General features: G+C 40.9%; 3 protein-coding genes across 4 annotated transcripts; 2 read left to right on the top strand and 1 right to left on the bottom strand.

Moving 5' to 3' along the window:
- The first annotated feature begins 351 nt into the window (after nucleotides 1-351).
- Nucleotides 352-17,956, top strand: LOC133169662 (KATNB1-like protein 1). Its single transcript, XM_061302043.1, has 8 exons — nucleotides 352-844; nucleotides 16,544-16,679; nucleotides 16,740-16,965; nucleotides 17,033-17,148; nucleotides 17,207-17,257; nucleotides 17,319-17,411; nucleotides 17,473-17,568; nucleotides 17,668-17,956. Exons 1-8 carry the CDS (start codon nucleotides 817-819, stop codon nucleotides 17,801-17,803), a joined length of 882 nt encoding a protein of 293 aa, XP_061158027.1. The 5' UTR covers nucleotides 352-816; the 3' UTR covers nucleotides 17,804-17,956.
- Nucleotides 17,957-18,082: 126 nt separating this feature from the next.
- On the top strand, nucleotides 18,083-26,089 carry zgc:194887 (uncharacterized protein LOC571819 homolog). 2 transcript variants are annotated; one of them, XM_061302045.1, is made up of 4 exons: nucleotides 18,083-18,311; nucleotides 18,386-18,528; nucleotides 18,792-19,532; nucleotides 25,744-26,089. In XM_061302045.1, exons 2-3 carry the CDS (start codon nucleotides 18,390-18,392, stop codon nucleotides 19,484-19,486), a joined length of 834 nt encoding a protein of 277 aa, XP_061158029.1. In that variant the 5' UTR covers nucleotides 18,083-18,311; nucleotides 18,386-18,389; the 3' UTR covers nucleotides 19,487-19,532; nucleotides 25,744-26,089. The 2 variants fall into 2 exon arrangements, with proteins under 2 accessions (XP_061158029.1, XP_061158028.1); XM_061302044.1 differs by lacking the exon at nucleotides 25,744-26,089 and having other exon boundaries at nucleotides 18,792-22,316.
- LOC133169661 (muscarinic acetylcholine receptor M5-like) lies at nucleotides 19,640-22,065 on the bottom strand. The gene has a single exon (XM_061302042.1). It carries the CDS (start codon nucleotides 22,063-22,065, stop codon nucleotides 20,524-20,526), a length of 1,542 nt encoding a protein of 513 aa, XP_061158026.1. The 3' UTR covers nucleotides 19,640-20,523.
- Nucleotides 26,090-26,345: the final 256 nt, after the last annotated feature.

Here is a 26,345-nt window from a genome sequence, read left to right as displayed (position 1 = left end):
CAAAAAAAAAAAACATCTTAACATCAAAGTCACCAAATCGGATGCCTGTTCTCCAAATTAACAAATGCAGCGCAATTAAATTTTACTATTACGGGCATCCGCATAAAGCTACTGCATTTGTGTCATCAAGTGTCAGTTACACAATATAAAATGGGAGTTGAGGCCAAACTATTTCGTCAATATCGTCCTTTTGCGTGTGTTCTTTCTAGATCGTTTCATTTCAAAAGATATCTTTCCAAAGATTGTTTTGTCGTTTGCAAGATTTTAGCGCTCTATGGGGGTCTTTCTTTTTTAACTTTTTCCACCTTGCTGCTCAATAATTGCCTTTCACCGCTGTCATCTGCAACAGTTTTCCCAATTTTGATTTGCACATCAAGGCCTCCATATTTTCCCCCTGACGACAAAAACGAGGCGTTAAGCAAAGCTTTATACTTTGTGGCGATGATTTTTTCGCACATCATATTGGCTGACTCTGCTTTTCCTTCATTTTTCAGCCAATCTGTTGATTCATTCATATGCCTTTGCATAATTTGGCTGCAAATGATTCTCTTTGAACAACAATGAAGGGTTTGTTTGTTCTCAGATGGATTAACAAACAACAGATTGTTCTGCTCTGTGTTCTCATGGTGCCGCTAGCCATACCAGACATTCCAGCCATGCTGTTGCCAAAGCCGACAAGAATCGAGCTTTAAGCTGTTGGCATACATGCAAACGTCACTTCGACGTCATTGAAAGTTTGCTCTTTCTTGGACTTCCAGAGTGGCCATCCCTAACAGCAGGACCACCATTGCCATATAAGGGCACGGCTCCAGTGTCATGGCAGACGCCCTCCCCCGGACGGGTGGTATGTACATGGAAAATATGACTCGGCTCTTCAGCTTTCTTTTATCAAAGCTGACATGTGTGTGTCCATGTTGTTTGTCCTTGCCGTGTTCTTACGTAACTTGAAAGGAGGCGTCAGAGGAGTGATTCCATTTTGTCTTTGAGAGAATGAATGAATGAATTGGTGTCATTTTGACTTTCTTCAGGCTTTTAGTTTGGGTTTCACATATTTGTCTAGGTCAAATTGTCTGTGGTAGCCACAGAGATGCGCTTGATTGATTTTATCGTAACGATGATGATGTCTGAGTGTCTTTGCTTGGAAGCGGGAAATGTTAAATAATAACACATGGGTCGTATTTACAGTATGTTGAACAAACAGTCTATAAATTACGCATCATTTGGGATCATCTTCACAGAGTTCATGCACACTCACACTTAGTCACTCCCCAGACTCGCAATTGCGACGGAGCAGTAAAACTAACATCTGTGACAAACGACATGATCGCGGAATGTAGATTTGTGTATGACTTCATTATAAAATCGCTTAACATATTTGGATGGTGAACTCAAATGTGTATAAGTTACATTTTTAAGTTTTGGCCTGGTGGCTACGTGGCAGTGTTGCTTTGCTGTGTTTACTACTTTGATGGATTGCGTTAACGTTGAGTGTGTATTTATCTGTAGTTATTGCCTTGTCATCTAATTTGGAATATTTCTGGCACGGGAGCAGGGAAAGTACAGATAACGCCGACGCCTGCATTCCAGTCAGGTGATCCGATTGGGCCAACATAATAACATCCTGTCAGACTCAATCGACTTGGCTATGGCACAAAAAACGATCAAAATTAGAAATGTGAAGCAATTTTAGTTTTAGGGTCAGTGTCAGTTTACTTCCCTAACTTTGTTTGAGTGCCCTTGAGCATAATGCTAAATTCATTCGAATTATCGTATTTCATATCGTATTTTTCGGACTATAAATTGGTGCGAAGGGTATGTCGTACCTGTTAAAAATGCATCATGGGGAAAAAAATATGTCGCTGGGATAACTGATAACTGATAACTGGGATGGATTCTAGTTGGCGATAATCGGTTTAGAAAATGGATGGACAATTAGTTAATTCCTCGGAAAATCAAACGCTTATCTCAAGTAGCTAATTGTGAGGCAGGGTAGTCCGCAGGATTTTGTAAGAGATCCTGAATGGCCTGTTTGGGGAAGTGAATACGGAGGCAATGTTTGACCTCTGGATGTTTCTGGTTAGAATTACAGTAACAGTATTTTGGATCAACTCGAAATGATTCAAAACAGATTTGCTGAGCCACGTATGGCGGGACTTCCAGCCGGCTTGCATTTAGAAATGTGTAGAGGTCAGAAGCGGGGACAGCATATATGCCACTGTGCAAATGTTTTTTTTAATGATCTTCGGAAGCCTGGATAAGTTAAATGGAGGGCAAAGGGCATTTTGACTCTGCAGCAGTGAATCAGCAGATTCATAGATCAAACAGCGACGTGTAAGAAATTCCGTTCACGCAAAAAGAAAGGTTCAAATTGTATTAATTTGGTTTCGCAAGTGGCCATGGAGTTGGCAGCGTCTGCTCTTTGTGTGCACGGTGAGAGCTGATTTCCCTCCCTCGCTTTCTCTGCTTCTCCCTGTTGAGGTAGAAATGAGTCACTGAGTCAGCATCTGGTCTCCATCATACAATCTCACCCAGCTGCCTGATCATTACAATCTGAAAACATCACTTCCCCTTTGGCCTTTTATGGATATTCTCAGCAATCGTGGTGAAATAGATCAACTTTATGGTAGAAAACCCAAGGCGGCAATAAATTCGCACATTCGTCTTGAATATTAACCTCAGGCAATATAGTTGCTTTAAGATCGTAAAAGATGGTTAGCCAACGATTACTAGATAATTTACTGTATTTTCCACACTATAAGGCGCACCTAAAAACCTCAAATTTCTCAAAAGCCTTATAATCAGGTGGGCCTTATATATGGACCAATATTGAGCCACTACAGCAGGCATGTCCATTTGTATATATCTTATATATGGACAAAGTTTTGAAATGGGCCATTCATTGAAGGTGCGCTTTATAAGCCGGTGCGCCTTATAGTGCGGAAAATACGGTAATTTGAAATTTGAAGTTGGTATGAAGTATATTGCTTAGCTGCTTAAGCAAAATCCACATTGCTTTGATTCATCTTTTATTTCTACTTTGCGACATTATATACACATAAATTGTTCGAAAATATCTTCAAGGATTAGTTGATTAGTTTTGGCGGTCACAATATTTGACTCCCTCATAAACTCAAAGTCAACAAAAGTACAACTGTCAACTCAAGCCAGCTGCACTTTGTCATGTGGTCGACCTTTTTGGCCTAATAGAAGGAACTCGGAGCAAATGCTTGTTATATTCTTTCTTTTATTGGATGGTTGAAAAATGTTTAATGAAAACAAAAGGGAGTTGCAGTTTTTGTCAAGGCCGTGAATCACACACGAGTGGATTCCGTGATTGAATGTTCAAAAAACCGCAATGTTTATTTTTCCCATTCCGCTCGCCTAAAGGACAGGCAGCTCTCTGTCTTGGTCCATCTCGCCTCTTTTCCTTCTCAAGAAGTTCTTTTTTGCCTCGTGCAGCCTCTAAGTGGGCTTCCAGTGGAACCTCCTGTCCTTTCTGTTTGCATGGTTGCAGGCGTGGCACTGCAGACGTGAGCTGGAGCTGTCACTGTCACTTTACCCCAAGACAGCCCATTCCACTTGATGTTTATCCACATGTCTCGATGGAAAATAGCGCCTGAATTCTTGGAGACAGGAGGATCTCTCTCCATCCTCTTTTTATGCTTTCAAGTAGTATTAGTGGGCCGTCCCAAAAATTTTCATTGCTTCATCTGGCATCATTTTTCAAAACAAAACAAAGCAAGTGGAAAGAAGCGGCTGTAGTCTGACTTCTGGAGAATGTAATTACATGCTGTTGCTATATTGTTGCTTTTAGTCATTTCTTTAGAAGTCCAATGGGATTCACATTAACTTTTAAGTCTGATTTCAATTGGGGAATCCAATTGACATCACCTTTGAAGATCTCCTATATGATCCTCTTCTCCATACAACACTGACTGAACCTTAGAACCTTGCAATATACATTATATGGTATAATTATTACAATCCCAGTCAGCCGTAGAATAAATAGACTTTATTCGTCTACTACAGACATGGGTCATTTAGAACAAGAGTTCAACGCAAACATGTTGAAGCAGCATTTAGCAGTTATGCTAAGCACAAAAGAATTGAAAATCAAGCGCCATAAATGCTTTCAAATCCAGGTCCAAAAAAATGCTAGTTTGTTTAAAATTTTGTGGCTGCGTTGTATGATTTTTTAAAATATTTTTTATTATTATTTAATTAGTTTATTGACTCTGCTTTTAAATGTCTTTAGTTGTTTTGTTTCTAGATGATTCCTTGTCTTATATTTATTTTATAATCAATGTTTTCCTTGTATGGATTACTTCAAATGAATTGTCCAATCAAAGGACCCAAATGATTATGTAATATAATCACTGCTTCACTAAAGCACTTTCATAGTTGAAAACAAAACAAGCGTCATTAAAATCTCATCAAAATCGATCCCATCTTTCTGTTCCTTTGTATGGAGTAATTTCTCCAGTTTGGCTCCATATGTTTGGCATGAGTATTTGTGATATCAACAGCACCGTTTTGGAATTGTGTTGAGTTGTTAAATGCAAGCATTTTCCTCGGTAATCTCTTCAAGTAAATATTTGCTCCGGACAGTTTAGCATCTTTGGGAAATATTTGACCATTTGACCCTCCTTTGACACTCCTCCAGCTTTGATTAAATAGTAAACAGTGGTTTAATATGTCAGCAAGGATTATTGCTGTAAACTCTTTTCGGGGTTTGACCTACTATCAGGCAAACTTCCGAGAAGCTGCCTTGGTGGCCATTTTGATTTACTGAGCTGGGAGAGAAATTTGTGGTGGATTTCAAATTGGTGTTAAAAACAAAAACAACGCTGCTGTAAAATGTCTGTTTTTCCACCATCGCGGCGCAAAATATTTCAAATGAATTGTAACATTTTGTTTCAGCTGTCAAGTTTTATAAAGAATCAAAGTGTTGTTTTTTTAAACAAGGAAGCTCGGGATGGGGCTTAATCAAAACAAAGTTTAATTCAAAGGGAATAAAAAGGCAAACAGAATACTACTGGTCATGAACAAATAAAAACAAAAAAGTATCAAGATAAACATTGGCAAAATAAAGTTTTGGAGCAAACAATAGCACGGTGCGCCGCGACGAAAGCAAGAACTAAATACACACAAACTGACAAGACAACATGGAACACCTGGACAGGTAAGAAGAAGCTGATTGGACGACACAAGGGGGCGGGGCTAGCGAGACAAGGTGCAAAAAATAACCAATCGGAACACAGCAGGAACTAGAAAAACAAGGCCAAACTAATTCAAAAAAATTGGTTTCAGCCTGACCCCACTCGAGGTCTTTGAGATGATCACAAACTCCATGACAATATTCTGCAGGGATGACTCAGTGAGTTTGCTGTTAATTATCATTTCATCTCAATTCTTTTCAAACGTTACAAATTGCTTGAGTGCAGAAGTCTCGGCATCTGCTGCTTTGCTCTCCTCTTGCCATCGTCTTAGAAAATATGACTATTGGAAACCTGCTGGATTAAAATTCCTTGGGTCCATCATCTGGTCCTCCTTAAAACCCAGCGGTGCTCCTCGTGTCCTGCTTCCAACCAATAAGGCTTCTTATCGATTTTTGTATTATTATTGTTGGACCGATTAGAAGTTTTTTCCCACCTTATAAAAAAATCAGATCTTTCCTTTCCAAGAGCAACAGTCTGCTTATGCTAATTTTCACTAGAGCTGACAATATTACATGATCGAAGAATAATTTAAGAGCACTTGTGGTTCGGTGGTGCGTATCAAAGAAAATAGTTAATGAGTTTTGATCTGCTCGTCATTCCTCACCATGCGCACGTGAACAATCTGGTGACTGACCATCGGGAGGACAGCAGGAATGTGAGAATTACACGAGGAAGCAGATGCTTTGGAGTCAGGCAGCTTAAAAAAATGACTCACACTGATTTGATTGACTGCTGTATCAACGGCGTGAAATTTAAGACCCACATCTGCGTATTTGACATGTGCGTGTTTTGATGAATTATGTTCATTAAGCTCCCTGAAGTCACATTAATGCAAATTTTCTCCTGGTGGTCTTTTTGAGTCTGAATATGATGATGATGATTATCCAAAAAAATAAGCCCAATTGTAAATTCATCAACAGGGATTTCGGGAATGAGAAGTTCTTGGCTTTTGTTCAACAAATTTACTTTCAAACTGACTAATAGAAGGAAGAAGCAAGAAAAGCCAGGAAATAGCCAGAGCCAATTCACAACAAAAGCAACTTTTTTTAATTAATGGCAGAATACAAAAATACAGAACTGGACAAACGGTTGCTTATTGCCATTTTTTTCGCAGGCCGCATTGTAGTCATAGTTTCTTTCGGGAGGCCATTATGACTGTCAACCCAAATAAATGTATGAGCACCTCATATTATATACAGTATAAGTTACAAAACAAAGTGACAAATAACTCGCTTTCAAGTCAGACTAGTAAAAACTGGTCAAATATTTAAAAAACATATATTTTTAAAAATGAAGAAAATTTGCAATTCTAGTAATGACAATTTGTCTTCACGGGCCACATAAAATGATGTGGCGGGCCGTATCTGGCCCCCCGGGCCTTGAGTTTGACACCTGTGATCTACCGTTAAATGAAAATATCTACTGCTGTACCAAAATGGAGTGACTTCTTCCTTGAAACCATCCATCGCCCCCCTCCACATTTCCTCGAAACCGACATGGGCCGACGGTCACGTTGTTATACCCTTAGTGTTTATTTTTACACTTCTCCAGTGTACATTTACTACCGTGTCCGGACCTTTTCAAGAAAAACAGAAATGAAAAAGTATCCCATTAAAAAAAAAAAAATTGTCAAGACGCTAGTTTTCATACCATTGAGCGAAGATATAACGTGAGAGACGGAAAGCAACTTCTCACCTTATTGTTAAACTTATCGTTGACCCCGTGCTAGGTGCTGGTAAGCACAGAAAAAGCTAAGAATAGACACGTGAATAGGAGACGTGAAAAGTCTGCCTTGGATGAAAAGACGAGTTGCTGGCACTATTTATTTCCCCACGCAGCTTTAGACTTGAGATTTATTTCAGTCATGTCTGAGGCCTTCCCGCGCCATAAGACATAATTCTATTTCGTCTCACTGGGAATCAAACCTATTTGCTTCTTTGCAGTAAGCACAAGATCCCAAATGAAAACATATTATGAGACCGTTGGAGGAGCGCTGCAGATGGGACAAACGGGGAATGACCTTTGAGATAAAATGAAACAGATTTCTGTAATCAGACTCTCAGTGGCTTTGGCACAAAAGACAGTAGCCAGGGTCTCCTGGTTTGTCCAAAAGTATTTAATCTTCTTCTCATAGAAGGACGGGGAGATGCCACGACGTTTTAAATCACCAACTGCAGTGAATCCTGTTTTCTCGTTTTTTGCTCCTCTTTCTCCAATCATGTCAACAAGTAATTACCGTACTTTCTGGACAATAAGGCGCACCTAAGAACCAAACATTTTCTCAAAAGCTGATTTATAGTCTGGTGCGCCTTATATATGGACCAAATTCCTAAATTTGAACTGGCCCGAAGCATTGTGTCATAAAATCAATCATAAGTGGCCCGCTGAAGACTATGAATCATGAATCAAAAACACTATGGATCATTATTTTCTGATTATAAAGTAATTTGTTGCGTCTGAAGTTGAAATAAAAAAGATAACATGGAGAATGATTTACCGTAATTTTCGGACTATAAGTTATACTCAGGTGCGTCTTATATACATATATATGTTTTTTTTTTCACTATTTTGGGCATTTTATGGCTGGTGTGACTTATACTCCGGTGTGACTTATAGTCCAAAAATTACGGTATTTTGTATTAAAAATCTGACATGATGCATTAATGGTGCGCCTTATAGTCCGGTGCGCCTTATATAAGGACAAAGTTATAAAATGGGCCATTCATTGAAGGTGCGCCTTATAGTCCGGTGCACTTTATAGTCCGGAAAATACGGTAGTATTCGGGATTTTTAGGTGACAATGTATGGAGTTTGACTTAAAAACTAATTTGAATCTATTATAAATGGACTGACATTTGTATTTTCTTTAGGTAGCTTGAACAAAATGTACAATTCTTGCTTCTTCTAACATCCACCTTATTTTCCACTACACATTTCCCCACTAACTCGCACATACTCATCTTCTGCTCCATCGCACGTGTTGAGCATGTGCTTCGCATTTTGACTTTGCGGGATTAATCAATGCAATGTATTCAAAATATGCACGGCTTTTAATGAAAACACCCATTAAGTCTTTTCAACATCAACGAAGCATTGAATTGAAACAGCACTGAAGCAAATGGGACCTAGGAGACATTTTATTTTGCGAAAACAAAGAGCATCCTGCTGCAGTATTGAGTCACCTACGTTGTATTGGTTCTTTTGAAGGGGAGAAAGAAAATACCAAAGTCACATTTTAGAGGAATCCTGTGTTCCTCATTTCTCTGGAGCTTATAAAAAGAGAAGGTGACCACAACATCCCTCCCGCCTCTCCGCGTGCAGCTGTGGCCTCCTCTCGGCCGCAGCACAGCAGCCTCGATAGACATCTCGTATGACTGCTGTCAACACGGTCATTAAGTCTTTCAGTGTGCGTCTGTTTAAACAAGCTTCTTCGGCAGCCGCCGGCCGCACAAAAACCCTTTCTTTGCCACCGCGTGATCTGTTTCTCTCAAATTCATGCCAGTGTCCCTTTCGATGGATAGTTGAAACGTATTGTATATCAAACAAATACTGTGTACGCAAAGAAATGGGGATGAATACCCTTAAAAATGACCGCCCAAGAAGAACGAATGTTCCCAGTTGAATTAAAAAATGATTTTGCGGGATTATTTAGACCCATATCTTAAGTTATTCAATAGTTTTGTGAAAATTATAAGATAACGATGCTAATATGATTACCGTAAAATGAATACTGATCCAGGTTTGGCAGAAAGTTTGAAGTATTTATCGGTAGTCTACACTAGTTTACAAAGTTAAAATAGTAATAGGTGGGAGGCTACCAGAAAATTTCAACAGCCAGAGAAAAATCAAACTTTCATTTCAAAGCCGTTAAGCTAATGTTAGCTATGCTAAAGTCAAAATAGATAAGTTAGTGCCGATATGTTAACAAAGCTCGCTATAAATTACCGATATTTTAATATATGCAAATGCTGTAATTTGGACCCCAAAGCAGATTCAGATCGTTTTAATTATATTACCTGGCTCTAACTAATCCCCTCAGTACTTGTCGGTCTGTATCTAGACTGTTTTAGGTCCAACTCTCGAGGATCTTGGGCACTCCTATATTGCTCATTTTAGAATGAAACAGTTATAGACCTAAAAACAACATAATGTCATGTTCTTTGGATATATTTTACCCCCAAGTCAATAAATGTAGTTTCTCCAAACCCACCAAAGACCGTAAGCAAAAGGGACATACACTACCTGTCGGTCTGTGTCGAACCGCCGCGTGTCACGAGTCCAAGAATATGTCCTCTAATGACAAAACCGACTGTTATTCCTGGCCAGATTCATTAAATATGTTCTCGTCTGTGATTTGAGACATCTGTGTTTTTGGTAGCGGGTGCGTCAGTCAGTCCACATTAACAGGTTACTAAAGAAGATCAGGGTTTTTTTCTAAAGGTGCAATGGAGAACCAAAATTGGACCTTCAGTTGGATCTTAAAGTGCTCCGTAAACATTGAAAAGCGACATAAGCTACTGTCGGTCGGGCGTGATCACGTTTTTAAAAACAACGCTGGATTCCATCCGCCTAGAGATAATTACCGTCGAATGTGGCTTGTGGCTGACTGTATTCGGTTTTTCTACTTGCATCAAACTCTTTAACTTAAATTCCCAATCAGTTGGTTTATCTGACAGCCCAAACCTTTTCTGTCATGTCTAACTAGACAAAGTCTCCAATGGTCTAAAATACTTTCGAAATAGTGGTTTTGTTTGACTTTGCATAGTGCCGAAAGATCCCTTACTGGATCAAAACCAGAAGCCGAAGTGTGTTGTGGCCTTTCCGAATGATCCTGCAGCAGGTCCCAACGGGAAACGGGGTGTTGAAATACTGTCGAATGTCTGCCGTCAGGTTATGCCCTTGTCATAACACTCTTGCGGGTCTTAAGGATTTCCATTAGATGGGCAAATGTGGTATTGAATGGTAGCGGCAAGGCCGTGTTTCGAATGCTCAAAGGGTTTGTGGTTTCCAACCTCTCTATTTGTTCCCCTGATGTGAGAGAGTGCAAAGTGAGGTCTCTGCACGTGCCTGGAAGTTTGGAAAACAATGTCCTTAGACTCTCTGGGGTGTTTGGAGTCTGGACTGGTTGAGCTACCAAAAATACCAAATCAATCAGAACATGATGGGTTTTAATGGAGTTCTCTTGTTGGAAGTCATACAAGAAAACAGCACCGTGACGTTCCATTAGAATAATGACTGAAATTATTTACAGGTAGTTGAGTGACAAGTAGAGCAATAGCTTTCATCGCAATAGGAAAAAGCCTCAGTGAGGCAACTGAACTGATGGCCAAACTGCCTTGCCTGGCACATGTGAAATTTAGGTCATTCAATATCTGACATGATATGACAGACATGACCGAATCCAGACTTTTGGAGTTCACCGAGTGCAACTCTTTTTTTGTAATTCAGAGATGAGATTTTTTTTTTAAGCCAACAACATTCTTAAGTGCCGCCAGGCAACTTGGTTGCATACCCGCATTGTCGCTAAGATCTCAAGGCCTGGTCTAAAGTTATTGACTCGAATGTCCGCCTCCTTGGCAGAAGCCGTTGCTTCCTTCCTTTCTTGAGAACAATAGCACCTTTCTCCAAGAGACATGACCCCAAACATCCTTAGTTTGTTGTGACAACTTGACTAAAGACTTTCCCTGAGCAAAACAGAAACCCAAAAAATGTCTTCATGTGCATCATACCAGCCATACCACGACGTATATCAACCCCATCGGCTTGAGTTCCACTTCGAGCCACAGCCATTGACTAGAAAATCGAACCGCTTCACTTCTTCTGCCACTCCAACACAAACAGTGACACAAATCGGTATGATTAATGACAATCTTTCTGAGAATCGGCACGGGGGGATTATTGGAAAGACCTCCCAGAAAAGTGTCGGGTATTTTCACAACAAGTTATATTTAGCTGTTTGTCATGGTGGTGGTCCAACACTTGTTCATTTTCCCACTTGAGTCATTGAGTCACTCTAATTTTCAGAACTGATCAAATATCAAAGTCAAAGTCTGCTTTATTGTCAATTTCTTCACATCCCAAGACACACAAAGAAATCGAAATTACGTTCCCACTATCCTCCAAACCCAGAATTTGAGGGCCTTGAATGAGTATCAGGATTCAATACTCGTTCAAATAACCACCGGTTCGTGCGTCGCCCTTGTTGTGTGTTCCTTTTACAAGCACATAAACGGGATCTGACAAAGGCCTTTATTGATGCAATAATATATATAATATGTATCAAAGAAGCAAATGTGTTCCCTGTAAATGCCGAATAAAAACATGTCAACAACATCTATTTAAAACACATCACAGTTCTCTTGCGGCTGTGTGATAACCGCAACATAAATCAACAAAGGGCAAATAATCTGTAGCGACACATTTTTTTTTTTTTTTTTTTTCCTGGATCGTGATCAGTGCCTTTCGCAGCAATCTAGGAAATCACAAACGATGGCAAACGTGTGTACCATGTGGCACGCTCATTATTAACAGCGAGAACTTTCCGTATATGATTCTCCCAATGTTGGAGGATGGCAAAATGGAAAAAACGGGGCAGTTTTTATTGGACTATAAAAATGATCACATTGCAGTTGTAAACAAACGCAATGATACACTTTGGGTTACGTACAATTTGGTTTCTGGTTTCCCCCGAACGTCACCTTTTCCTCGTCTCAGCGATACAACGTGTACAGCCTGAGCAGGTCAAAAAGTGAAATCTCAGCGGTGTTACTCATAGGCCATAGATACGTTTACAATAATGAGGCTGTTAGCGGTCGGTAGGTACATAGAGCACATGTGACCCCGACTTACGCTTGTGTCTCTTTCCTAACGCCAGACACCGCCACACTGCGGGATGTTGACATTTGAGAGAAGTTCAACAAAGCTGTGGTTCCATAGATTGTCCTTTTAGGAATTCCTAGAGAGATCCCTTACATTTTTGTGTTCGCTTAATTAAGCTAACGTCAATTTATTGTCACAATATCAATAAAAAGATACCTGAAATAAGTTTGCTTTTATATGTGAGACAAATTGATTCTTTGTGATTAATTAGTTGTTTTGTTTTTCTGTTGTTTCCTAAAAAGAAGTTCATATAATGACAAGGCAATGATGCTACTATGCTATATTATATGAATCCACCTCAACACAACGTTGTTGACAATATTAAAACCAGAATCAATCCCAGAGTTGTAAATAGTGATGCGACTTGAGAAACATAAGGAAAATATCTTTCAGCATGGGCCCAAGCCACAAGCCTTTCCAGGTTACATAAGAACCTTTTGTGTAGGCGGAGATTTCCATTTGACTTTTTGGGTATTTATTTTTTTTGCTCCCGTTGGCCCCTCGAATATTTCCAATACACTGATAGGGTTAGCTGAAAGGAGAATGTCATTTTAATGAAGTGATAGAAAAAGGACTTGATCAGCCCAAAATTGTATTCCCAGCTTTTTGCTTTAAAATAATAAAGTGTAACCCTTTATTAACTGTCAACATATTTAGTTACTGACTAAGTGGATGTTTGGAATAGAGCCTGCGTGATTCACTACCATTATTCCTAACAGACGATTATGCAAAATGTATGGAATTGTGATGATGTTATGTAAATATTTTGATCAGGAAAATGTTTTTCTATCATGAGCCGGTAATAAAAGTACTTTGATTGATCTAAGATTAATACTGTAAATAAGACGTCTGTATATTATGATGGTGTCATCACTGTTGAATAATTAAACGCAACAAACAGTCCCGGAAACATAATCCAAGAAAAACATTTGCAAATGGAATGTCAGCCAGGCCAAAGTCCTGCTTTATGAATCGACGGGTTGTTGGGATCACGCTGCTCTTTTTTCGCAACTGCCAAGGCCATCGGGCTGCCTCAGCGTGCAAATTTGTGAACCTAAACACCCGTTAGTTTCACACAGCTGCTTTAGAATTTAGGCCCACACATTAAAGATTATGTCCCTGCCTGACCTAAGATATAGAAATGGAAATCATGATGGCATGAAGTCTTGATTGTGACATCACATGGTACAGGAATGACCAAAATATGGCCCGAGTGCCATGAATGGCATGAATGTTGTCATATTTAAATTTAAGGAAATGATGGGAATACAAAAAATGCAATAAGCATTTATTACCAAAGACGTTGACATTGACATTGTCATGTGACTCCTCTCTGAATAGGATTAATAAGATCCCTGTGCTAAATTAGCCTTAGTTTGATTTGTTTGCAACAACAGACAAGACATTACTGTGACCGACCCACTCAGAACTTTCTGTGCTGTGTGTGTTTACACGTACAGTATCAGAAAAGGAAACGTATGTGCATATGAACCAAGCAGATTTCAGTGGTTGTGGGATTGTTCCCAACACTGCAGATGGCGGGCCGGGCTCATGGCCAGCTGGTCTGTGACTGTTTAGTCCCTGGGATGTATTGTAGGAGTGGGAAGCCGTCCTGAAGTTGACAAGCAGATATCTTCCTGTCTGAAAAAAGGATAATGCATATGTATAGCTCTTTTGTATTGTTCTGCAGATAGAAGATATAACGTTCAGCGCACCTCTGCAGTAGCGGGGCTAGTGGGGGGTCTGTGGGAGCACTGCCCCCTACCCAGGTGCCAGACCAGATAATTAACTTGTGGGTATTTCTTTTTTTTAGGGATTTTTGTCCACATATTCATTCACTTTCCGGGTGCCAGACCAAATAATTAGCTTGTGGGTATTTTTCTTTCCCACATATTCATCCACTTCCCAAAAAAACATTCTTATTGATTTTTTACCAACATTTTGTGAATAATTTTAAATAATGTTTTTTTTTCTAAGAACCAAAATATACGGTAAATGCTGATGATCTGAGCAGACTCAAATGTGGTGTTTTCAACATGGGGATTATATTCAACGTCTCTATAATTTGTATTTCTGGTACAGTATTGTATGTCGATTTTACCAGGGGAGTTAGAGATGTATGGAAATATGCATCACACCCCTCAGCATCACGACCATTAATCTGTGGTGGTAACATCTACTTTGAACTTCCAAAGAAGTGCTCGTTTGGAGAAACAAAATGTAAACTACCGTGGCCAGGCCATCAGATGCTTCCACTAATTAAAGGAGTTTGAATGGACATTGATGCCTTGACAACACCCATTTGGTTTTTCGGAGGGGAGCTGCAAAGATCCGAGTTTCCTGCAGTTGTTGTCACTGCGGTCGATGACTGGAGCCACATTTGCAGAAGCAGGGCACCTCGGGTCGCTTGGGCTAAAGTTGAGATGAGTCATTAGAGGCTGTGCAGCTGACTTTGATAGATTCGAAACACTTGTCACTCAACAAAAGAGGCCTTTAAATACACCCATGACCTTTTTAAAATACTCCAGTTGTTAGCAGATGTTAATATGGATGCTAATGTTGCTATCGAAGTTCCAGCAGCTTCATATTTAATACAGATGGTTCTCGGTTCTTTGCAATTTTGTCCTTTAAAGGCCAAACAAATACTCGGAATGGAATCGGGAAAAATTATCCAAAAATGACACCTGGAAACATTGCATGGAAAGCTCTCGCTGATGCTTATTTACCAAGAAGTTTGTGGTTTTTAAATCCATCTTGAAGACAGCAGGAGTTCTTCTTCTACACGGGTCATTAATTGCTGACGGAGAGGATCGTTTTACGTAATGTTATGTAAGGATGACATAGAATAATGTTGGCGCCACTCATACAGGAGCATTTGAAGAGTGATCTGGTGTAGAATTAGGTGAGAATGGTAAATGTAAGAGTAAAAACAAGGAAAGAGGATCATCCTTACTATTTCATAGAAGTCTGATATAGTGAGTCGGGTTGTTTTCTACAAACTGCCTCACCAGTGAAAGAAGTAATCAAGTCTTGTCCATTTTGTTGAGCCAAGAATATCCTCAAATTTGTCATCTCTATCAAATGATGAAGTGCAATTATTTTCAAAATGGCTGCCAATAATATATGAATGATTAGACACTTGAACACAATTTGGAAATAATAAAACACTGACAAATTAATTTTTAACTAACTTTTATTGCTGTCAAGTCTCCAACTCTGGTGTTCTCAAACCAATATTAGTGCTACATTTAAACGTGTCTGTTTTCACGCGGATTAATACTGCCCTCTGGTGGTTTTAAAGGCGCAATAACAGTCAATTAAAAGTCTACTACAAGGTTTTAAAAGAGTGGAAAAGTTTCTCCATAATCAAAGTCGCTGCAGTATATTGGTATAATCCATACTGTGGGAATTCTGCTTCACATGTTCGCCATTCTCTGATCTTTAACCATTTATTTGCTTTTCCTTTAGAAATAGATACAAATCTGCTGGATGTCTCATTCAATGCAGATGAGCTCAAATTTAAACTGTTCCAATGAGACGTTCCCTTCACGTCACTTCATCCCATTCGGAGTTCCCTAAATTGCCCACTTAAATCCCAATTTTGTGTTCTTTTCGGAAACACAATTCAAATCACAGGCCAATGTTTTGCCCAGCGACAGTGAATTGCATTCTTTGACTTGATTGGAGCCCTTCGCATTTTCACCCGCTGCTCTCATCCAGCTGGAATGCTGACTGAAACATTTTGTGGTTAGTCCTGTTGAAATTGCCTTCAAGCTTGGAAAAAGACACAGCACAACAAAGAAGAGAAAGCACGGTGAAGGATGGAGAAGCTTGACGTGTGTTATGTAATACAAGGGATGATGTCCGGAGGTGGTCTTCACTTTCCTGTGTCTCCTTATTCCAAATGAAAACACAGCTCGAATGATTTATGGTCATTATTTTTGCTGATTCTATTAACATTCTCTCTCCATTTGCATACATAAAGCTTATTTGAAGAAAAATGATATTTAAATGAAGCCCTCTAAGTAGCACGGGTGGCAGCTGTGAGCTTTTCCAAAGATTGGGACTTGAAATTTGCGGCTTTTCAATGTTATTTTATTCCTGAAATGTTTGCGGTGATGTGACCCCGAGTCTCACCTTTCACCGCAGGCTTCTGGCATTTTGCAAAAATGCCACTAATGATGTCAGTCTTTGCCGCAGATGAGGACTTTGACACCCAATCATAATAAATGGTGAAATGCCATTGGGAACAGAACGCGTCCGTTTATCTCATCTGTCTTTGCGGCATTGCTAAAAGATCATAAGTATTATGTGTTGAAGGAAATTTGCTGTCAGTAGTTTTTAGTGGGCAAATGTCTTATTTGAATATAAGATATTTTATGTCAGCTTTATAAAAATATATATGGTTATATATTAGTTTTTTTTATTTTATTCTGTTTCTCAAGGTGTAATGGATTTTAATTCGGATGACGACAAGCAATACTGTGAAGCGGCTCTGGAGATTGAGTCTTCCCATTTCAGAGTCAGCCATTCTCAAGGAGGCCAGGTGGATGGGGCTAAAAAGGAATTCAATAAGAAAAGGTAAATTCATCGTTAATCTGTCCAAGAATGATTTGAACTACTTGTCATGTGTCCCTTCAGTCGGTCCGGCAACAATCCAGGCCGGCTAAAACGAGTCTCGTCGTATAAGAGGAAGACCCGACATTTGGCGGTGGCTCGGAAAAAGCCCCAAGGGTCAAGCAGGACGCAGGATGCGGAAAAGAACGACAACAAGATGAATATTCAGCCGGAGATGTTTGACACGGATCCTCAGGTGTTGACGGCAAACCACGATACTCAACTCGATGAGTTCTCCAAACTTGCCGAGGTCAGCAATAAATTCCTACAAGTAATCGTTGGTGAATATTCTAAATCCTATTTTCTGATTTTCCCAGCTCACGAAAGATCACAGCACAATAACCGAGGTGCTCCTTGGAAGAAACTTAAGACTTAAAGTAGGCTTAACATTGTGGAAGCGACATTTTGGAGAACTGATAACATATTTCCTAAGGTATTGTAAAATTCTACAAATTGAAGACAGACTTGATCAATTGTCATGTCATCCTCAGAATCCAAGATAACAGCGTCTTTGTTGACATGCTCCCGCTAATAAGCAAACGGTAAGATCGTCATGGTAACGCTCTGTCAGTAAATGTTAGTCTAGTCTAATGTTCTCCGCAGCATAGATGATGACGATGACTCCAACATCACCATCGGCTGTTGCGTGGACCTCTTCCCGATGGTTCGGAATGTTCTCCTCAGTCCATATGAAGAGTGAGTTTGGATCTCGGAAGCTGTCGTCACGCTTGCTCTCAAATGTTTTCGGTCCGTTTAGATACGTCACTGTCGGTTTGATGTGGATCCATTCCGTTTTGAAACGCTGGTGGGAGCAGCTTCAAGAAAGTGGATCGGCCGAGACTTTTTTGGATAGGTATGTCTGCTCTTTAACCAACTCAATACAACATCAACCTGTAAATTATTATTTTTTTTATATATATTACGTTTATGATCCGGTTAATTATTGTTGCAGAAACTTCCACGTCTTTAATCAGCAGTTGCTGGGATTATGGCAACGAGAGGCGAAACTGAAATCTTTTCCCGGTTCTGCGGGAGACATGGCAAAGGTCATTGACTCCTTCCTGTCTCAACTTACTTTCCATCCATGAAGAGCCAGAAAATAAACTCCAGTAGAAATTCATCCCTGGAGGTTCTGAAAATGTCTTATGTTATTCAAAATGAAGAAATGTATCAAGCAGGACAAGAAATGTTGACGTGATGCTGTCTAGTAGTGACCATTAAATGTTTTCTTTCCACTCTAATGATTGATTTGATATTTAAGCGTGAATACATTTGAGCTTAGCTGTCACTTATCAGGAGCTGAACCTTGTTGGCCTCAAAGCCGAGCTGGACTTCAACCTTTTAAGCTCTTGAAGGCATTTGAGTTGGTGAGAGATATGAGTTGACTCATCTTACTACTCACATGTGGCTTTATCTGACTTGACACAGATAAGCAGAAGGGTTGGCGTCTGCCATTGCGATGTCAAGTCGAGGCTGAAGTCCGGCCAAGATTAAAAGGGACGGCTTGTTACTTTTGTGTACTTTATATTTGTGCTTGATTAAAGTTGCAGTGTGGGTGGAGACTTGCTGATTTTTTTCTGGGGGTCTTGAGTGAAGGTAAGACATTTTTTTTGTGCCTCGTTTTTTCTTTATACTCACTTCTGCTTGATGTATTTAAAACGTGATTGCAGGAGGATGGTGATATTTAAAGTTTGGCTCGCGCTTTTGCTCTTGCCGAGTCTATTGGGAGTCAACATGGAGCATCTCCAAGGAGAGAATTTGCATCTGCTACCTCCTGATCAGCATAATGTGGTCATGAATTATGGAATGAAAGGTAGATCCTATTTCCTTTAAGTTAAAACCCCTCTGTGATTCAAATTTGATGTGAAGGAAACTCATTCAATTTTTTGCATAATTGCTGCGTCAGCAGTTTTATAGTCATAACAGAATTGAAATCGAAAGCAAAAATGTAATATTTAAAGTCATAGTTAATGTTATTTATTTTCTGCGTACAATTAAATCTATTAAGTTAACATCTCTGATTGCCCCCCGCAGTGTTACAATTAAATCTCTTCACGTTCTGATTGTCACCTGCAGTGTTACCGAGAGATTGCCACGAAATGTTCATGAGCTCTTCAGGTCACGCCAGGGACGGCGTGTACCTGATCCAACCGGGGGACGCCCCAATCCTGGTCTTCTGCGCCATGCAGGAAGGAGGATGGACCGTAGTCCAGCACATCACCGTTAACAGTAGCGTCAATTTTGACCGAGTGTGGGCCGACTATAAACGAGGTTTCGGTGACGTCACTGGCGATCACTGGCTCGGGAACGAATACCTGCACCAGCTTAGTGGAGGCCCGGCACGCTACAAACTGGGAGTGAAACTCGTGGACCGAGACGCCGTGACGAAAATGGGGGAGTACGATCCGTTCCTGGTGGAGGGCGAGTCATCGGCGTACAGGTTAAGGCTGGGTTTGTTTCATGGCACGGCCGTGGACGCCCTTACTCAGGACACGGAGAACTACCTGCACGATAATCAAAAATTCACCACTAAGGACAGAGACAATGATAATTACTTCCAGAACTGTGCCAAGTTGGAGTTCCAGGGAGTGGCCGGTGGAGGTTGGTGGTACGACGCCTGCGCTGGTGCCAATCTGAACCGAAGAAATGTCATCTACTGGCAAAAGGACTGCAACAAAGAGCGATTGTGCAAGTACGCATGGATGATGGTGAAACCGTCACACACGGTTAAAACTGTTCATTGCGCTGACTGCAAAAAAGATGAGTTATGAAAAGCTTCTCAGCAGAAGATGCAATGTGGCTCTGGACAACGATCAGGTAATTGTACAAAAAAAAGCTCTCCTGGAGGCTTTTTAAATACTAAAAGTAGAAAGGTCCCAGAAAAATATGGATTTAAAAAAAAATTAACATCAAGACTCAATATATTCTGCAGGATATTGACATTTATTTGAAGAAAATGGATAAACACAGTTTCTAAAATACAGAAGCATAAAAGCAACAAACCCAGAAACAACTTCACTATCCAGTATAATGGAAACATACTTTTAAATTCCTGGTTTGAAAGAGTCTTTCAAAAAAGGAAAAAAATATTGGCTTTGCCTCCGTTTAAAAAAAAAAGGCTATTTACAAATAGCAACTTTGTGATGAGAGCTGTATTTAGAGTGCTGTGGTATAAATACAGTGAAGATGCGCTCTAATAATTAATTGTGCCCAGCAAACAGGATGCTGCCTGTGCTTGTAAACAACAGCACGTTAAATTAGAAGCTAAATTATGTCAGACGGAAACAATTATTTGCAACACAACAGGGCTGTACCCTTTTAAACAGGTGACATCCACTGGTGGAGATTTTTCCTTGAGGGGGGCCAAGGATATTTTGGGAGATCCTCAAAATTTGCAAACCTCCAAAATTCTTTAGAAAACACTATGTTCCCTACTTTTTCAGCCTTCCAGACATCTTTGGGGGGTCAGCAGTGCCCCCGCGGCCCCCCTCTACCTCCGCCAGTGGTTCCGATCCATCTCTTATATGGCTCCCTCCATTTTGTGTTGGCACAGAAATTTTGACAAAGTAGCAACAGGCTGCCTCTCACAGATAGCGTGGAAAGGACTTAAAATGTCACTAAGGACTTTTTAAACAGTTGGTTATGATATTTTTTATATATAAGATTATTTTATGTTTGTTAAATCATGTGAAAATGGAATCTAATAATCAAGTGGCTTTTTAGAGCACCAACAGAAGATGTAATGTAACATTCATTCAACATTGGAGGTGAGGCCTCCATTTTGAAAACCCACAGCTTCTAAAATACTTCAAGAAAGTTTGGCACCGACCATTGGGTTTTGTCCGTACCAGTAGAGTTTCTCCTCAATCCGCTTTTTCTTCCACTGGCAGAGTAGAAGCATGCGGAAGGTCTTTTGGAAAGTTTTGTTGCAGAGGGCGTAGCACATTGGGTTGACGGTGCTGTTGACGTAGCACAGCCAGTAGCCCAGATGCCACAGGGACACGGGGATGCAGTCCGAGCAGAAGGTGGATATCAGCACCATGATGTTATACGGCGTCCATGTTAGGATGAAGGCCAGGAGGATGGCGCTGAGGGTCTGCGCTGCCTTCCTCTCTTTAATCAGCACCATCCTCTTCCTCTTTGTCATCTGGTTCTTCAGCGTGACATCCTTGAACGCCGAATGGGCGGCCGGAGCGTTGACCGACTCCGCCGAGGATGCCCCGGTTTTGGCATCGCCGTTTTTGCCCCGGTGCGGGGCCAAGGCGTCTTTGGTGGCGGGTTTGAATTTGTACGACACGCACTTGCTACTCTTCTGAGAGTTACTTTTGGGCGGCGTTTGGAAGAAGCTGTCCTCGTCGTAGCTGCTTAGCTGTTCGCTCTCGCTCCCCGCCACGCTCTTGCCGCCCTCGCAAACTTGGTTCCCCAAAGGGGGCTGCAAGGTGGACCTGTCTTCATCTTCTGAGGACGCGTAGCTATTGGAGGCGGTCATGGGACCGGTTTTGGACCACTCCTCGTTGGTGGAGGCGGTGGACTTGGCGGCGTGGCTTGAGGATGACCATGAGGCTTGGGTGCGGTCCTGCGCCGCAGATTTTAGCTTGCAGCTGAAACACGAACGACTGATCCGTGCCCGGGTGACGTCGGGTTGTGTGGACTGATTCGCTCCCTGAAGCTCCGCTAAATCCTTGGTCCGTTTTTCTGTTTCTTTATAGATCCGACAGTAGAGGATAGTCATGACTGACACGGGGATATAAAACGCTGCAATAGCGGTTCCAAACGTGATAATGGGCTCTGAGAAAAACTGAATCTGGCATTGTCTTTCGGGGACGGTTCTTTTGCCCACAAAATATTGCCAGCATAGGATAGGCGGTGCCCACAAAACAAGAGACACCAGCCAGGCTAAGCCTATCATGATCCCGGCCCGCTTTGGAGTCCGTTTGGCTCTGTAGGTGAGAGGCCTGGTGATTGAGAAGTATCTGTCGAAACTGATCACCAGCAAGTTCATGACTGAGGCGTTACTGGCCACGTAGTCCACAGCCAACCACAGGTCACATGACAGATTGCCTAAGGCCCAGTAACCCATCAGGATGTAGGAGGTGTACAGGTTCATGGAGAAGACACCGATAATGAGGTCAGCAGCCGCCAGACTCAGCAAGTAGTAATTGTTCACCGTCTTGAGTTGGCTGTTGACTTTAAAGGAGAGCATCACCAGGATGTTCCCCACTATGGTGATGAGACTTACAATGGCTGACACGGTCGCTATGGCGACCACCTCCCAGAGATTGTGGGTGACCACTTGGATATCCATTGTGCTGTTGTTTACTGTGACATTTGGGCCATGCGCAGCTTCCATAGTTGTGGGGTTAGTTGCACCGCACCATAAAGAGATGTGTTGAATTTGACATTTCCTGTTAAGAAAAAAAAAGGGGGATTGGGGAGAAACAGTTATGAAGGAAAATGCATTTTGTAGCCACTAGAGGGCGATATTTCAAACCGGTGAGCACTAACAATGCATTTTTGATGGAAATTTTGCTAAATATTATGGATTTAGTGTATTTCCATGTAGGAAATAATTACAAATAAAATGATTGGTTCAGTCTACAACAGCCTACTCTCTTTATTTTGTAGTATTTTCATTTATGGTTGTATGTGAATGTTTTTGTCCAATCAGATTTCAGCATTCATGTAAAGCAAATCTCAGAACCCTCAAACACTGGAGAAACTGCAGTGCAACGTCCTCAAAACTAAATGTAGCGTTCCAAAGCCATATAATTTCTTCCGCCAGCAGATGGCGCCATTGAGCCCTCATGTGAGTCTCACTTTGGTTCCACTGACACACACATTTATCATGGGTGAGGGAGCTACTTGAGATTAATATGCTGTGCTTTTCATGACCTACAAGAAAGCATCATTTCATAATGTGCTGATTAAATTTGCATATTGAATCTACAGAGACCTCAATCTTCTCCCCTCGTTGCCATGAGATTATTCTTTTTTTCATCGGTGTTCCCGTAGAGGGTAACATTTAACTTGCACCCTCAGGCTCACACACACCTGCTTAAGTTTGGGCACCGGAACCTGATATTTCCAAGCTACGCTTGAGTAGCACCTCCGCATTTCTCAACACGTGTGTCCAAAATGCAACATTTTAGCAAAATGTCGCAATTTGACAAGCGACTTTCTCATGCATCTGGATTGATTTGACAGCTCCAGCAGTAGCCCGAGGCTCTCACAAATAACATTCCCATCTCCAGGGGGGGGTCCTCCACCAGGAATTGGATTGGACCTCACCTTGTTGTCCAACATTTCACATCACATCACTTAAATCTCTCATCATTAGACTGAGCCATTACAAGAACGTCTGTTTTTTCTTAATTAAAGCGGTCAAACTTAATAAGATATTTCTTTTTTTTTTGTCATGGCACTGTAAAAAAAAATTGTCCCCTTACAGGATCCAGGAAAATATTAAGTCTGGTTCGGCGTGACAATGTACATCACACCACAAATGTAAATGCCCCTAATAACCTACTGCAATAACACATAAAATAATAATGTGTTCAAAATAATTCATGTGGACGCCTTTTTTTAATTTACCTAATAGCAAGCACATTGCACATAATCCCACACACTCCAGCTAGAAGAAAGATGATATATTAAAAATCCAATCTGTCCTCATTAGAAGTGAGGGAATATAATTAGCTTCCATAAAAATTACTTTTGCAAGAATTGTTTTTGTGTGGGTTTCCAGCAAATGATTTGCAAAGATTGGTACTAAAGTGAGTTTGCATGAAAGTGAAATGTGGGAGTGATTGGGCAAGCGCTGTTTGTGCCGGTTCGGATGGTTGCCATGTCACCATTCATGCCGTTATCTATAATTATAGTGTCATTTGGCCATATATAATGCCAACTAACCACTCATACAATTCAACTTAATTCGTTTTGATTTGAGTGAAAGGGGCGCGAGTTCCTGCTGCAGAAAAGCAGCTGCCGATGATCATGACTCAGTTTGTCATCATTCCGCGGATTGTGTGCCCTCCCTTGATTTGTGAATGAATGATTTACAGCACAGCCATGTGTGATGATGATGAAGAAGATGATGATGATGTACTTCCTTCATGCATATTCCAGTTTTCAAAAAAAAAAAAAAACATTCAGTGGCATGGTCATTGGAGGAATATGATGCACGTCTGCAGAGACCTGATTTCTGTCTGCAGGCAAGATATGAAGTAAAGCTCTGTGAAGGGATATGTCACGCAAGATGGATTTTACTCTTGTCAGGGAACTACACATTAAAATCACGAATGGATGACTCGATTGTTATTTTCGAAAATATCTTCGAGATTCATCCTCATGACATCCAGGCAGTATCAACTTAAATATTGCATTAGGCCCATATGCATAAGTAATGCTTAAGTTTGCTTCAAAGTCAAGCAAAAGTGATAGAATTCTTCATCTTCTGTGGTCATCTCATCGCTCCCATCCTGGACGTCATGCTTAATAACCTTCTCTACACTGGGGGCCGCGGCGGCACGACAAATACGAGCGCGTTGATCGCATATGTTTGGCATTTGTGCAAGGAAGGTCGGAAGATGAGAGATGGAGGAGAAGAGATTAAAAAGGCGTGTGTGTGCCGCGCACAAAGAAGCCCAGAGGTCTCTGGCACAATGGTTATTACATTCTGCAGTCAGCTCACTGACCCATAGTGAACACTTGTGCCCACAGTCGTATGTGACAATGTCGAACAGCACCTGAAAAATACATTCTGTGCACTGGAGGAGAAACAATATTGTAATCATGAATGTCGGAGCACACAAGCATGCAATGTAAAATACTCTCCAGTAGTGCTTGGTGGTATTTAATGACTCGAATGCTGAGAAAACAAATGCAAATGAAGCCATCATTTGTGCCAATGCTTTTTCAGCAGGGATTGTCAACCGGTGGTCCGCGGCCTTCTAGTGGTCCGTGGTGATATTGCAGGTGGTCCGCGAAATTGCAAATGGGAATATAATTGTAACTTGTTTCTTATTTAGTCTTGATTTATTTTCCAGCTAATTTTGTGAATCATTTACCCATCCAATCATAGAGGATAAAGAATCTATGACTATTGAGTGTCTAAATGTGTTGCTGCACAGTTTGTATGCATTAGCAGCTGCTTCAAGGAATATTTGAATATATAACGTTTATTCAGTGGAAGATTGTCTTAATGTACCGTCGTGGAAACGACAATGTCCTCTGACTCACTTTCTAAATATGAGTCTGTGAGTGTGCGTCTGCTATGCCGTGTTTGTGCCTCCGGCTACTCTGCTCCTGCCACACAACGCGCATACATGAATAACCTCATTACGTGCATGAATTAGATTTTTTTGTTATTGTTTTTTTTTCATTGCAATATTCATGTGGATATATTGTAGGTATGTAAGCATTTACTTCAGTGTGATCGAATATAAACCCATCTTTTAAACGGCCCTAAATTTAATTGAAATTTGTAAATAAAATAAATAAATAAATAAATAAAAAGTGATTTCCTCAATATATAAAACTGAACAGATTGCCTGACCCTCATTTGTTCTGTCATTGAAACAAAAAGAGGGGGGATTTTGCACTTTCCTTCAAACTAATTCATAATTCAAAATGATAAGGCGCATTTATTAAAAATGTATTAACATGCATTTGATAATATCACATTTAAAACATCAGCTGACTTTATCGTACGGTATTTACTATTCGTGCCACTTTTTTGGGATACAGCAGGTGTTCCAAGAGGGTACACACACACACACACCTTCCGTGAGTATTCAATAAGGTAAAAGTGCACATTAATAATCCATGCTAGTGAGACCTCTCAGACATGCACTTGTGCTGCTATTTCCTGTCAAATCCGGGTCAAAGCCTCTGAGCAGTCATCAAGAAGTGCATTATTAATCACTTCCGAGTCGCCTAAGACGATGACACACAAAGATTTAAAAAAAAAATACTCACAGAGGCAGAGGTCAGAATGAGCCTTGGCAGTTAATCCCTTTGTTTTTTCCAGGAAGTCCTCTGGGGGTCAAGTGCATTTTAGAGGTTCAGAACACAGTCGGAGAGGTTGAGGAATCCCGCTGACTTGGAGGCAAAATGTGAGCAAATGGGAGGAGGAGGATGAAGAGGAGGGAGGAGGAGAGAACCGCGCCTGCTCCACACCATCAGCTGCCAACCACAAGAAGTCCAAATATTCCCAAGTTGTTTTCAGCGCGGAGTCAAAGGTGAACTTTTTAGTTGAAACAAAACCAGCTGCTGCTTTTTTGCTCCATCTTCCTCCTCCTCTTCTTCTCTTGCCACTACTGATGATGAGGAAGTTGCATGTGGCTGAGGGACACAAAAGGGAGCTGGTACTTGCACGCCGCCGGGAGCAAAAATCCCCACAGGGGCGACTGGTTCATGATGTTTCGGGACAGTGAGCACGCAGCTCCTGAGGCACACAGAGTGGAAGAAAGTGGAGGGTGCATGGATGGAGGGAGGGAGGGAGGGAGGGAGGGGTGGGCTCGATTGTGGTCGGATTAAATAGCGGTCCCCGCCGAAGCAGGTCGCCATTTTAAACAATTTTCTATTGAAGTAGAAGTTCTTATTTAAATGTAAACTCATTTTACAAATAAT

The sequence above is a fragment of the Syngnathus typhle genome, linkage group LG16, assembly GCF_033458585.1.
Source record: "Syngnathus typhle isolate RoL2023-S1 ecotype Sweden linkage group LG16, RoL_Styp_1.0, whole genome shotgun sequence".
In the NCBI taxonomy this organism is placed as follows: Eukaryota; Metazoa; Chordata; class Actinopteri; order Syngnathiformes; family Syngnathidae; genus Syngnathus; species Syngnathus typhle.
The sequence above is the reverse complement of the archived record's forward strand: the minus strand, read 5'-3'. Positions and strand labels throughout refer to the sequence as shown.

Coding starts and splice junctions, on each gene's coding strand:
- LOC133169662 (XM_061302043.1), top strand. CDS start 817: ATGGCAGACGCCCTCCCCCGGACGGGTG. Junction 16,680..16,739: donor AAGGAATTCAATAAGAAAAG/GTAAATTCATCG, acceptor GTGTCCCTTCAG/TCGGTCCGGCAACAATCCAG. Junction 17,569..17,667: donor GCCGAGACTTTTTTGGATAG/GTATGTCTGCTC, acceptor TTATTGTTGCAG/AAACTTCCACGTCTTTAATC.
- zgc:194887 (XM_061302045.1), top strand. CDS start 18,390: ATGGTGATATTTAAAGTTTGGCTCGCGCTTTTGCTCTTGCCGAGTCTA. Junction 18,529..18,791: donor CATGAATTATGGAATGAAAG/GTAGATCCTATT, acceptor TGTCACCTGCAG/TGTTACCGAGAGATTGCCAC.
- LOC133169661 (XM_061302042.1), bottom strand. CDS start 22,065: ATGGAAGCTGCGCATGGCCCAAATGTCACAGTAAACAACAGCACAATG.